General features: G+C 34.5%; 1 protein-coding gene across 6 annotated transcripts in view; it reads left to right on the forward strand.

Annotated features, from left to right (window-relative positions):
* MET (MET proto-oncogene, receptor tyrosine kinase) overlaps nt 1-15,419 on the forward strand; it is a 122,081-nt gene that overhangs the window by 91,662 nt on the left and 15,000 nt on the right. For all 6 annotated transcript variants that reach the window (XM_081958609.1, XM_081958606.1, XM_081958607.1 and 3 more), the window contains exons 11-13: nt 5,095-5,310; nt 8,824-8,970; nt 14,111-14,270. In XM_081958609.1, coding sequence (XP_081814735.1) covers nt 5,095-5,310; nt 8,824-8,970; nt 14,111-14,270 — 523 coding nt within the window. The remainder of the gene's footprint in view (nt 1-5,094; nt 5,311-8,823; nt 8,971-14,110; nt 14,271-15,419) is intronic.

Here is a 15,419-nt window from a genome sequence, read left to right on the forward strand (position 1 = left end):
ACACAAGAGAATCCAAAATGGGCAACATATATGAAATTAAGTTTTGTTCCCTATTTTATAGTGTAAGAATTTTATGTTTTCACAAATTTTAAGAGGTATCCTAGAACTCCCCACCCAGCATATCCACATCTCTTAAAATTGCAGAAGTAGAAGACTTGACGGCTTTAAATCACACCCACAATAAATAAAAGGCAGTATTCTTGTATTGTGCAGAACATTATTTACTTACACAGAGGCCTTAATACAATACTTTATTTAATAAAATTCTTTTTGATTAATAAAATAATATTCTTGACTAGATCTAACTACCCAGCTTGTTTACTATGTCTATATATTCTAGTTAACACCATGAATGCAGACCTATACTCTAAACTACAACACTAGTCAGGAGACACAGGAGTAGCATCTTCTGATTAGAAACATCCAGGTCACTCAAATGTACACATATCCTAAATATGAACTGCTAAATCATGTGTGCTAAGCTATATATTAGCCATCTAATGAATATGTAATTCAGTTAGACATAAACCTATCCCTTTCGTTTGTTTAGGGCCTTTTTCTATTAGGGAAATACTTTAGTAAGCCTTGAGTTGTAAAATTTTGTTATGCTCTTATTAGTCTATTGAACTTTTTGCAAGAAGAAGTTGTTTTTCTTTCAACAGTATGCAATACATAAGTTGCTGAAAACACATTTTAATATGAATTATGGGTATTAAATGGATACTGGGCTTTATAACTGTATTCTGTTATTTGAAGCCCAAGTAACATATCTGAAGTATCACTTAAGAACAACAGTAAAAGATAGCGGTCATTTTCCTGTCCATGTTTATAAGCTTCCCAAAAGCCATTGTTGGGACAGTTGGGAAAAATGGATTGATGGTATGATACAGCAGGAATAGTTTTGTGCTTTTTGGTACTGTTAATAAATACATCAAGCCAGTAAGTGAAGATGGAAGCAATCCAGGAATTGTATACATACTTAAATGGATATAAATGCCAATGAATATTCATAGAGCTGAGGTTTTTTTTAGGAGTATGTACAGATGCATCTATAGTTAGCAAAGCTATGAAAAATGAGCTACTGTTGCAAACAAAAATTAAATGCTATGTTTTGGCATGAGTACTGTTCATTGGTGTAAGTCTGCACAGTGTGTGAGGTCATGATTTGAAATACCTTTACGATAATTCTGTTTAATAACTATATGAAAGAAAGGGATGAAATGATTTATATTGCTCAATTTGTCTATTTGTCTGCGGGGTTCGGGAGAAAACCATTTTCTGCTGTGACCCCCTGCCCTTTGGAATAACGCCTAATAGTTCTGGCGTTCCTGAAGATCATTAAAACCTGACTATGCTGGTTGGTCTGAGGCGTCAATAAGGATGTGCTATGCTGGGGTTGGCTGAAGATCCCCAGTCCCGTGTCACCTGTTCTCTTGGTTTTTAGTTTTTTATCTCACCATTTTAATTGTTTTAACCTTTTGTATTATCTTTTAAGCTTTTGTAAGCTGCACATAATTGCTGCAACAGTGAAAATGGGCAGAATCGAAATGTGGTAGGTAGGTAGATTAGATTAGATTAGATTAGATTAGATTAGATAGATAGATAGATGATAGATAGATAGATAGATAGATAGATAGATAGATAGATAGATAGATAGATAGATGATAGATAGATAGATGATAGATAGATAGATAGATAGATAGATAGATAGATAGATAGATAGATGATAGATAGATGATAGATAGATAGATAGATAGATAGATAGATAGATAGATAGATAGATAGATAGATGATAGATAGATGATAGGCAGGCAGGCAGACAGACAGACAGACAGACAGACAGACAGACAGACAGACAGTTTGTCTTGGAGATTATAACAAGAAATAACCTGACAAACTTATTTTCTACAAGTCTTTGAAAAGATAAATAATATGCTCAAAATTAAGCAATAATAAGCATAGTAAATTATTTGCTATATGTGGTCGCATTTAATTTCTCTGTCCAGAATAACAATATTGAATTTTTTCCCTTTACTTGAAAAGTATGTGCATATGTGAGAGGGAAGGGAAAACCTAGCATAAACAGGAAAAATGTGTTCAGATCACATTTTGCATGACTTGCAACCACACCATAGTGAAATCTGAGGGAGAAGATTTAATGTCTTCAAATAATTTGAAAAATATGTTAGCACAAAGATAATTTGAATGTATTTCAGTTTTGAAGTAATGCATTCATAAAAGTATCTACAGACTGAATTTCTACAGACAAGTTCATTGCTCAGTCAAAGTGTGTATGATTGGCACATCAAAATATTTATCTGTGTTCAATTTAAATATTTTAACAATAAACAAAAGAACAAAACAATGATTTGAAATGTTTATATCTGAAATGTTTATGATAAATCTTGAGATAATGCTAGTTTAGAAGATTATTACAGCACAACTTTGCATTATACATACTAATGCCCTCAGAATAATCTCAGATGCATGTCAACTGTGATGGTATGCTAGCAATATACCAGATGATCCTAATTTTCTACACTGGAATAGAAAGCTAATAAAAGAATAGTTCACAGATCGTGCTAAATTAAAACAAATTTACTTTGCACAACATGTGAGCTTCTCAATGTTTTAAATGCAACCATACCACTATTTTAAAAATAGAGGCTGTTATATACAAATAGAGCTACCATATATTTTTAGTCTTTTACCCTTACCTCTTGTTCACCATTTCCTGAGTATATCAATTGAATATGTTATATTGATCTGATCCATAAATCCAAAAGTTCTTATTCATCTGGATATCTCTGGCTTTATTTATACATTATAATCTGTCTTTACCACAAGGTGATACTTAACAAACTAATACTAAATTGGAATTAGGTGAGAAAAGAGCAAACATTGATGCTAATTCCTAATAGCCTAAACTATTATGAATTGGTGTGATATGCAAATCATTTTAATGCATCAAAATTTAGAATTCTATTTCAAATATTTTAATTCAGGCATTGTAATGGTCTGAGCTCTATAACTTTTTATCTCTTATCTGAGTCACCCACTTGATGGTACTCTTAAGTACACAGATCTTCTTCCACTTTTATGTATATGTCACAAAGTTAAGAAAAAATAAATTAGTTATTGGAGTTTTAGATTTATAGGTTGTGAATTCATTAATTCAGAGGTTGCATTATTGTTTCTGAAAGATATGAGTGGGTCTTACAAGCCATGTGGGTTTTGTGAAAAGGTTCCTTCTTCCATATGGTCTGCATTCTACCTATGTTCAAAGGTGCAGGTAGTGGAAATAAAAATAATAACAATACTGAAATACGAATGGAACTTTTTTATTTAAACAATTGTAAGCGCTCAAATGCATATTTCTATTTATTTTGTAAATACACATACTTAGTAGTTATATATTATATTAACAACATTTATAAAAATTTAAAGTAACACTAAGTTAAAATGCATCCTAAAATAGGATGCATTTTAATTTAGGCTTAACTGGTTTGATTATCTATAAGGGAAAAAATGAAACAATTTACTATGTCATGAAAGCATCACATTTTTCAATTGTTAAAACTAATTTCAAAGTCAAAATATTGTGTCAAATAACATAACAGTAAGGGCCCTAGAAATGTGATTTACTGTGACCTTTCCAATCAGTCACATTGCATCATCACTAAAGAACATTACTAGATTTTTTTTTATCATTCTCTGAAAGCATGCTTTTCAGAGTCTAGGCAGATAAAGTAATGAGCTACAGATCCCATTCTAGTAGATGACCACAAACTAGATTACAAATGCCACTGTTATTAATTTAAAAGACATTGGTTACTCTGCAGTAGATAAGGTGTGCAATGAATTTGTATTAATGAAATATATTTTAGTATTATAAGTTTATTTTGCACTGTACAACTGCTTCTTTGTGTAATTATCCATTTTTGAAGACCTTAAAAGGTCAAAGAAAAATGTTTAAAATAGTTCTTATGAACAATGAAAGAATTGCATGAGATCCTAACTCTAATTGCATATCAATCTTGCATGTATTAAGTTTTTATACTGTAATATATTTTATACTTGTTACATTTTCTTATATTCTTTTGCAATTTAAGATAACTTTTTCTTTAGATAATCTGTAGCTTAATTGTTAATTTAAGATATTTACTATATTTATAAAGCACAAAATGGTTTGCAATATTTCACCATATGGATTAAAAGTCAGTTGAAGAAAGTTATTTAGTTTAATCCATTTCTTAGAGTAAGACACTTTTAGATTGCCATTTGGTTAAATGTGTTAAATTAGTAAAAGATAATAAGATAAATAAACAACAAGTAAGGATTGGAAACTGATGATTTTCTACATATGTCTAAACTACAACTTCAAACATACTTTACTGTGTGTCACGTTATCTAGAGTAATTGGAAGTTGTATACCAGCAACATCTGGAGAGCAACTATCATTATACTGGAACTAAAAGATTCTTGAAAGAAGGCAGTCTAAAATTATGTTCAATTTCTTCAGAATATGTTTCAATGTTGAATATTTGATAATGTCTCTTCGTTAAGATTTTCTTGCAAATTTGTTTTTCAAGACAGCATCTACATTTTAAAAATAAATAAAATCATTCTACATTTAAATATGACTATTTCTGCTAGATCTTTGTTTTTCAAGTGGAAATAGAGCTTCCTCTGTACTTTGAGTTGAGTAATGTCTTATAGCTGCATAAATAATTTTTTGTAGGAACAAATTATCTCAGATCTCTTAATGTAGACCTATATTAAATTGAGGAAAATGGGGAAATCAAAATCGAAAAACCAGTATGCATTGACGTTATACATATGTAGATTTGGATTTTAAATAAGTAAACAATGATTAATATATAATTCATTATCTATCAGTGAAACATAGAATTTATATCTTCCTGCTTATGATTCTATTGTCAGCATAAGTAGCCATTCAATATAATTTTCAGTGCTCATGCACTTTAAGAAAATACAACTGCAGTGTGATCACAACAAAAAGATAAAACTTCATATAAAATATTTTAGACATAATATTAGCAGATACATCTACTTAATTTGTTTTTCTTACAGGCATGTGACCATCGTTCAGATTCTGAAATAATCTGTTGTACAACTCCTTCACTGAAAGCTTATGAGTTGATGCTGCCTTTTGTGTCAAAAGTGTTTTTCATTTTTGATGGTGTCACTTCATCTGGTTTTAATTTTGATTATGTGAATGACCCTGACTTTACCATTTCTGAAACACCATTTTTGATTTCCAAGGGAAGTCAGAATGTAATAATTAAGGTAAGGTTTTATATAACATACATGCTTCTATCTTGGTGATTATCTTGGCCATTATGGAGGCATTACATTATTAATGGCTTATCTAGTTGAACAGATACTATGTTATACAAAAACTGTGATAATGATTTTAAGCAGATTTAAAAATGACAGATTGCTGAATAGTTTTTAATCTCAGAAGGTAAAAGATGGCTGGGTATTAAGCTAAATAAAAGATGAACTTTACTACACATACATTAAGAAAACATGTTTTCCCTTTCTCTTAGTACAAAATATGCAGTTTGTCATTTCAGTTGGTAATAACCTATTTTTAAAATAATGTAAAGTATCAGTTTTATCCTTTGATACTTTAGAGTGTATATGATATAGTTGTGAAGTTAGTAACTGTGAGCAACTTCCCATAACAGTAAAAAACAAACAGGAGAATATCATCATTTCAGACTAACAAATCATATCAAAAACTATAAAATTTTCTGAACAGCAGCTTACTGCATCAAATATTTGGAGTGGAATAATTTAATGTAGGATTTAAATTGGGATAAAGTAGAGGAAAATGAGAACAAGATGGTTACACATATGCAGGTTTCACATACCTTATCAGGTTAAAAATGTGTACATGAAGATTGCCTGAAATAGCAATAGCACTTACACTTATATACTGCTTTACAGTGCTTTACAGACCTCTCTAAACAGTTTACAGAGTCAGCATATTTCCCCCTTTTTGGGTCTTCATTTTACCCACCTCAGAAGGATGCAAGGCTGAGTCAACCTTGAGCCTGGTGAGATTTGAACTGCCAAATTGCAGGCAGCCGGCAGTCACCAGAAGTAGCCTGTAGTACTGCACTCTAACCATTGTGCCACCGTGGCTCATATCCAAAATCCTTTGATGCATGCAATTCAGAAATCTCTTGCTCATTTGTGCTGATGAAATTTCTGAAAGAACCTTTGAGATTTGTAGTGGAGTGTTCTGGGAGGTTAAAATCCTTGGCGATTACTTTGTCCTCCTTTTCCGCCTGATATCAAATCCAGAGGGGCACTGTTAGCTGGTAATAGCATATATCGCATTGGAGGAAGAGCAGGTGAAGGAACCCCTAATCTTGTGTGTAAAGTTAGTGAAGTCTGTGAAGAAGTTGTTTTTGTAAATCTGAACATGTGGATTTATTGCAAGATTTGGTTTCCATGTTAGCATTCTCTTCCTTTTGTTTCTGGTTGCTTGTGAGAACTAGTTCAGGATGAATAGTTAGTTCTTATGCAAATACCGGGCCTTGTACATGGTGTCTGAGACACTGCAGCATATTTGTACAGTGATTTATAGCTTATTAATAATATGTTTGAATGGTTGAACTGTGAGTTGAAAGTGACAGTCAGTGATATTACGTTGTTTGGTTTCTGTGGCCTGTCTTTAAATAGGTTCTCCCAGGGAATTGATTTCTCTGTGGTGATAAGTCTGTTGATTTAATTGGATGGTGTGTGTGTGTGTGTGTGTGTGTGTGTGTAAGCAAAAACACTCATGCAAGAATCACAAAATCTCTAGAACCATAAAACTCGTGCTCGGTAACAAAGGATTTTGTGAAATGACCATCAGAACATTAGTATTTTGTATATTATTATTAACACGCTCTGATGCTAAGGAGTTAGACATTCTACTCACCCTCCCAACCTGAAAACTTGGATGTGGGCTTGACCAGCATGTAACTCATGCAGCCTGCTCGCTGGGAATTTGGAGAGGAGCCTGAGGGAAAGAATAGGAGAGGAATAGGTGGTGCTTCTGTGGGGCAAACCTGTGGGAGAGAAGGGGACAGGATGGAGGGTTCTGTGGGGCCAGGCTGAGGGAGACAAGGGGATAGGAGAAATCGATGGTAACTATTCATTAATTTTCAAGCTGTAAGTGTCGATTTATCAAGCCCGATCACATAGTTTCTTAGTGGAGCATGGGTATTCAGTTAGTTTAACATAATATCAACGAAGAAATGCACTCAGTGGATTAAGTTGAAAGTTGGGTGAAGTTGTTCAAGCATTTTATGAAATTTGATGAGAGATTCTTTTCCAGGACTCCAGATGATGGAAATTTCATCAGTAAATCTCAAAAACAAGAGGAGTTCCAAATAAGAATTGAGAAAGCATTGTTCAAAAAATGTTGGGATATTGTAAGATTTGTGTGTCCATAGCTGTGCATTGATTTTCAAACATACAGTATGTTCCAGAGCTCCAATTGGTGAAATGAAGTACAAATACTCATGTTTACACGCTTAATGATCATGCTTTGTTATGTTGTCATTAAGCAAACACAGCACAAAATTAAGTGATCACTTAATTCAATGTTCAAAGAGTTCTTACCAAAAGAGTTTTTGAACTGTGTTTTAATTAGTCCCAGAACAGAAAAGCTTTTATTTGCAGTAACTAATGGGGCACATTTTTCTTCCAATAAATAAATACCTGTAAATTAAAAGTGAGCTCAAGAAAAATACTTAAATAGTTACATATGTGTGCCTATACATTTATTCAGATACTTTAAAACTTATTTGTAAATACCATCAATGTTAAAATAATTTAAGAGGTTTTAAAAGCACCCTCTGAAAACATGTAACATGGAGTAACTAAAACTCATAGGAGAAATTGTGAACCTGATTGAAGAGTTTTGTTACAGACATTTCAGTTAGAAGCAGCAATCACCATTTCCTCCTTGTGCCTGCCAAATGAATATTATTTCAGAGTTGGTCTCTGAAGTTTCATATAAATGCAAAATAAAAACTCAATTGAAAGGGATGTACCCCTAATCATTCCAGTCCATTACCTCATGAAGGCAATTCATGAGGAGAAGTCTCCCCTCTGTCCTCCACCTATGCCATTAATTTCTTTGGATGTTGAGAGATAACCTTTCCTCTTGATTTTATTTCATTAACTTCGAATGGAAATGTGAAGTTGTAGGTCACACACTTTTTTTGCTTTTTGGTAAACATATTTTGGAATATGGCACCGATAACATTGGCTCTGAAACATGTAGCAAATTAAAGTTCCTTAGTATAGCGCTTTAAAGAGTTTTTCTAAATTGCAATCCCTGTCAAATAATCATCAATTTATACAGGAAGTTTTCGTCTTATGGCCACAACTAGAACAAAAAATAAGATGCTTATTTAATGTCTGTAAATAATGTATTTTTATTCCCATTGAACTCCATTCAATCAAGGTGACAGGCAACAAATTGTTAACTTATTTAGACATTCTTAAGCTCCTTTGTAACTTTGATTTGAGTAATGAATAATTATTGGGGAATTTTAGGAAGTAAATGTAGTGTCTATCTGTAATTATTTCAAATGTGAAATTTTTCTGCTTGAATAATTTGCTAACTTTTAGAGACCAAGTACCCTTGTTTAATCTATTGTAATGGCCACTAAGAAATGGCATTTCTTATGGCATTTTTTTAACTATGGAAAGAATAAATGCAATCTAGTGTTCATTCTGCCTTTTGTTTTACTACTTCTCTCTTTATGTTTGATTAATGTAACTTTTTTTTAGGGAAGTAACATTGACTCTGAAGCTGTTAAAGGCGAAGTATTAAAGGTTGGAAACAAGAGTTGTGAGAACATCACCTTGAAGTTGCAGTCTGTTTCTTGTACCATTCCTAAGGAGCTGCTCAAAACCAACCAAGAATTAAATATAGTGGTAGGATATTTATTTTAATATTGCATATATGATTCAGCTTTAAATGCCACAATTTTTACTAACAATCCCTACTGCTCTGCATTTCTAGTTGGTTTTATATGTTCATTTTGTCTTTGGTTTATGTATTAAGTGAGTAGCAGCAACATTTGGAAGTGCGTAGTTTTTGCATTCTTACCTGGTTTTAACCAATCATTTGGTTCATATTGTATTTCTGCATTTCTTTTTCAAATATGTATATAATTATAGTTATTATTAATTATATTTTTCTCTTTTTTTAGTATTTTAGCAATTGAACACTTTCACAATCTTATAGGAAAATGTTTCCCCATATGACAACATCATATTTCAGCTAAAGATATGAATTGAAAATTTGTCTGCAATTCAGAATCAAATTTGCAACCATAACTTGGCATTTTAAATTGTGGATAAAGTTTGAGTTTTGGCTTTTAATAATCCTAATCCTTATTATTTCCATAATTCTTTCTCTGCCTATACATATTTCAAAAAGAAATGTAGAAATACAATATGCCATACAGTTTAATTCTCCAAATATTTTCTTGATGAAAGATTTGCTTTTGTTAGCTAAGCACCCTCCTTGATTAGATCGTGGTTACATTTACGCTGCCAATATTGAAAGACGAATCTTCCAATATTGAAAGAGATTATTTACAAGGGTGTGTGTGTATTTGAAACATTAGACAGATGTATCAAAGTGAATATGAAGCATGCCAAACTGAATACCTTAGGAATAAGTGAATATCGATGAATTGGAATGGAACAATTAATTTCATATTATTATAAATTATTCATGGCATGTCTATACAATGGAATAGAGTGGGAGTAATATTCAATAAAATATACTAAGTACTATATGAGCTTGACTATAACCTAGTAAACAATAGGATTTTAACTGTTAAAAGTAATGGATATCCAGGAAGAATCAGTACAAAGATGTGCATCTATTAGGAATCACAGAATTGTAGGTCTAAAAGGGAGGTCTTCTAGTCCAACTGCCTGCCCAATTATTGCATCCTGGGCAAATTGTAGTCCAGTCTCTTTTTGAAGACCTACAGTGATGGAGCATCCCTAACTCTGGGAGGCAATTGTTCCATTAATTATTCTAACTTTCAAGAAATGTTTCCTTAGTTCCAGCTTGGGTTTCTTTTTAACCAGCTTTCATCCATTGCTTGTTGTCTTGCCCTCAGGTGCTTTGGAGAATAAGTCAACTCTCTTATACCTGTGACAGCCAAAAACACTGGAAGACAGTTCTTATGTTACTCCTAGTCCTTCTGTTCATTGTCCTAGAGCTAAACATATCTAATTCTTAACCATTCATCATACAGTTTAGCCTCTAGGTCAGGGGTATAAAACTCAAGGCCCATGGGGCCGGCCTGGAAATAGCAAAGAACCAGCCCTTGGTGCCTCTGTCAGCCAAAAAGGGGCATGGGGGGGTGCACGTCCATGCTCCGTTTTTTGCCTGGGTGACCTCCTGCCACACTGCTGCCAAAACAGGGTGCACTGGGGCCACATGATGCCCTGCACCCCATTTTTGGCCCGGACAGCCTCCTGCAACACTCTGCCAGCCAAAATAGGGTGTGGGGGTGCATGAGGCCTTCCTGAATCCTGTTTTCAGCCTGGACAGCCTCATGCAGCATTCTGCTAGCCGAAACGGCATGGGGGGTACACGATCCCCCCGTGCCCCATTTTTGTCCTGGAGAGCCTCCTGCAGCACCAAAATGGGCCAGTAGGATGCTGCAGGAGGCGTCCATCTCATCCCCCACCAGTCCGCAGAGGAGAACTACAATGCTGATCCGGCCCTCAAAGAACTCCAGTTTGACACCCCTTTTCATCTCTTATCATCTTTGTTGCTCTTCTCTACACCCTTTCTAGGAGCTCGGTGTTTTTGTTTTTTGTAAAGTTAACCAGAACTAGACACATAGTTCCAAGTGTGGCCTCACTAATGCAGTGTAGAACAGTACTATCATTCTTGTATTTTTGATGCTATCCCTCTATTGATGCAGTCTAGGACTGCAGTAGCTTTTTTGGCAGCTGCACTACATTACTGGCTCATACTTAAGTAATGGTCCACTAGGATACCTAGATCCCTCTCACAGTTACTACTGTCAACCCAACTGCCACCTATTTTGTATCTGTACATTTGGGGTTTTTTTGCTGCTTAAGTTCAGGACTTTGCTTTTCTCCCTACTGAACTGCATCTTGTAGGATAGGGCACAATGCTGAAGTCTATCAAGATCCTTCTGAGTCTTGTGTCCATTTCTCAAAGTATTGACAATTCTCCCCAGTTGTGTCTGCAAAATTGATGCGTTTCCCTTCTATCCCCTCATGTAGATCATTTATCAAGATGTTGAAGAGCACTTGGCTCAAGACAGAACCTTGAGATACTCTGTGCCATGCTTCCTTCTATGTAGATATAGTTCCATTAAGACTATATGCTGAGTATGGTTGATCAATCACCTGTGAATCCATCTGGTGATGCTCCTGTCTATCCCACATTGTTCTATCTTACCAAAAAGTAGCCTGTGGTTTACTTTTTCAAATGTCTTACTGAATTCCAAGTAAAGTATATCCACAGCCTTTCCCTGATTCACTAATTTCGTCATTTTATCAAAGAAGGCAGAAAAGTTTGTCTGACATGTTTTGTTTTTAACAAACCCATGCTGGCTTCTAGTGGTTGCTGTGTTCATGTCTAAGTGCTCACAAATCTCTTGCTTGATTATTTTTTCTAGAATTTTCCCAGGTAATGATGTCAGGCTGATTAATCTCTAGTTTCCTGGATCCACTTTTCCCCTTCCTGAATATTGGAATGACATCAGTTCTTTTCTAATTCTTGGCAGTTCCTCCCTTCTCTAGAAACTCTCAAAGATTTTGTTCAGTGGTTCCGAGATCACATCAACCAGCATTTTCAATATTCTGGGATGTAAATCATCTGGTCTGGCAGTTTGAACTTGTGTAAAAGGACACAATGATAGAATGAATTCTATAGAAAATTACAAGAAACATTAAATGCAATACTAGGAATGGTATAGAATTGTTCTTGGATTATCAGAATGGCAAAATGGCAAAATTCTGGGGGAACCTCTGTTTACAACAGTGCTTCTCAATTATTTTCTGTCATGCCCCCCCTAGGAAGAAGAAAACATTTCACGCCCCCCGCGCGACTGTAAATAGTATCATTTGTCTATAAAATTGTTATAAGTACATCTCTGCATAACACTGTATCCTTATTAACGTATAAGAGAATAAAAAAAGAAAGAAATGTGGATCAATTTACAACAAAGAATAGCTTTATTAACTGTAGCAGAAAAGAGAGAGAGAGAGAGAGAGAGAGAGAGAGAGAGATATTATATCTCTCTGAATAAATATTCAGAAGAATCTATCCACTATAGATGATTGCTCTTTGCAGAATTACTATAGCTTTGTGTCCAAGCGTAGTTAGTTTAGCACTGTTTTGATAAGGCCTAAAAAGTGGAACTTGAATACGCTTAGGATTGTAGATATAAAACAAAGGGAAAAGAATGAACTTTCAGTTTTGTTCAAATAGTTACATATGCTCTGATAGAAAGACATTACCACTTTCAAGGACAAAGTTCTCTGGCTTCCAAACTCCAAAACTCGGCTGCTGAGTCTTCCAGCAGCGGTGGCTCTAGGAGGGTGCTTTATGGTTGTGGGCTGGCTGCTGGAAGACTCTCTGTCTGGAAGACTCTATATCCAAAAGACTCTCTGTCCAGCAGCCAGCCCACAACCATAGAGCGCACTCCTAGAGCAGCCACTGCTGGAAGACTCAGCAGCCGAGTTTTGAAGTTTGGAAGGCGGAGAAGAAGTTATGCTCGTGAGCGTGGTCACCTCATGGCAGCTTCGCTCCTGACAGTCAAACGAGGTCGAACGAGCCCCCCTTTACGGAGCCTCGCGCCCCCCCTGGGGGGCGCGCCCCACTATTTGAGAAGCACTGGTTTACAAGATGATTTGATTATGTCACATTACTGCCCACTTAACTCAAACACATATTTTTCTAGGACTGTGTATCTTCTGTAAGGTTCTGCCAACAGAATACAACAACAAGCACATACTTTAGATAGGAAGCATCTTTCCCACTTCAGATACTAATACTGCACACTTCTAACAAAGCCCAGCATAGTTCAAAGCAATGGCTTTTTGTGATAAAAGAGACTGCAGAGACTGGCAATGACAAAGCATGAGCACGAGGCCTTTCAATTGTGGCTATGGAGACAGTATGAATACCTTGGACTAAGGTATATATATGAATGCAAGCAGATGGTGGAAAGTGTTTGGTAAGGTTTAGAGAAGTAAAAAGAAGAAGATAATGAATCAGGTAGATTGCTGACATCAAAGATATTATTGGAATGTCTTTGGAAGAGTTACAAGTTACAAATAAAAATAATTCAGAATGGAAAAATATTTCTTCATATAATTGGCAGGAACTGAATCCAACTTGATAACAATTAACAAAATTTCAGTAATTGCTGTATAAATCCGATAGCATATTTTTACCAACAACAGAACAAATGATTTGAGGATACCAGAAGATGTCCACTATTGTAATCATAAGAAATGTTATAAGCTATTGCAAAGCATAGAGCATGGCATAGTTTAAAATTAATCAGTAACTTCTTACCCAAATGATCACATTGTTAATTTGGTGAGCTATCTATAAAGCAAATAAATCAATCTGAAAAGTTACACAAATAACTGAATAAACATTTAGACTTTTTTTTCCTTATCTCCAGAATTGAGCAAAACTTTTGAATAAGCCCTATTACTCAATGAACGTATTGCATGCTGCATTATTCTCTGCTAAGCAAGGAATCATTGAGCCAGCAGACAAAGGCAGATACAAATACTCTTCCTCATCCTCATCATCATTTTTGCTTCCTTACTAATTGGACATTTTTCCTGGGTCAGAATAAGAGCTACTGATAGCAAAAATGAAGCAAGTAGAATTTGTAGTGGATGTGTGATAAAATGTGTTATTATTGGGGAAGCCTTCTCTATATATCAACTTCCACAATTAAATTATGCTGATTTTTGTCATTGTTGCTATATATGTATGTATGTATGTTTTAGTACATTTTAGAGTTTTTAAAATCTATCTTTCTTTCAGTGGAAAAAAGAAATTTCATCAACAGTTATTGGGAAAGTAATGATTAAACCAGACTCAAATTTCACAGGACTCATTGCAGGCATTGTTGCAACAACATTTTTTCTCTTGCTGCTAGCATTTGGATTTCTCTTTTGGAGAAAAAAGAGAAAGCAAATTAAAGGTGATGATCATTAATACTTTTTACTGTATTTCAATAAAATCTCTTTTTAGTTCCTGGAGTTTATTTAAAACTTTGCAGTAATTCTTGCTCAGCTAAAATATATTCCATGATGTAAGAGGGTTAACCAAATCCTCGCTTTTTAAGAGTGTCGAAGAACTATAAATAATAAGGCTCTCTTTAGCAAATGAAAATGCTTTCCTAACAGAAAGATTTGCAGAAAAAATGTGCTCAATACTACTTTGTATCTGTCTCCCCTACAAAAGATATCTGACAGATTACCTGAGCCTTATACTGAGTTTCTCAAGGAAGGAATTGGAACAGCTAATACAGATAGGCATGTGGATGGTGGTGTCAGTGCTGTATTCTTGGATTAATAAAAGCCTTTAACAAATTCCTCATCAAAAGTTCTTTGATAAACTTAGTGACCTTTGGATAAGTTGACTCATGCTTTTATAGATTACTAATTGGTTAAAAAAACAAAAAAAACAAAAAGTAGGAATAAGAGAGCATTATTCAGAATGGAGGGTAGAAAGAAGTACAGTTGCTGAAGGATTTGTGTTCAGACCATTTAACTTGTGACTTTAACATGACCTTAACTTGGGTGTAAACAGTTTCTTGGCCATGTTTGCAGATAATAAAAAATGAAATAGTAAAAACCAAAAGTAGCTGATCCAGTAGAAATTCTTCAAACTAGCTTAATGGTCAAATAAATAGTAGAAGCAATTCTATTTTAGGACAATAAGTGTAGGATGAAGGAAAAGGATAGAAAAGGGCAATCCAAGTACTAGAGAGATCAAACCCCTAACCCTTTAGGAACTTTTTATCTTAGAAAAAAAGGTTGCAGAGGGAAGACAGAGTTGGTCCATACAATTATAAATGACATGACAAGCCATGTGTAGTACTAAATATGGTTCCGTGCCCCCCCCAAAAAAAACCACTACAAAAAGGAAGCATCCAATAAAGCTGATTGGAAGACAATTTAAAAGAAGAGGAAGCATTTGCTCATATAATCATAATGTATGAGTAATACAAGTAGACGTCAGTCTGTGTAAATAATTCATCTGTGGAATTCATTGCTACATAATATGCTCATTAACCTAAATAACTATAAATTCATGGAGGACAGGTCTATTAAAGACTCTAGGTCTT

The sequence above is a fragment of the Natrix helvetica genome (assembly GCF_964273705.1).
Source record: "Natrix helvetica genome assembly, chromosome: 6".
Taxonomy (NCBI): domain Eukaryota; kingdom Metazoa; phylum Chordata; class Lepidosauria; order Squamata; family Natricidae; genus Natrix; species Natrix helvetica.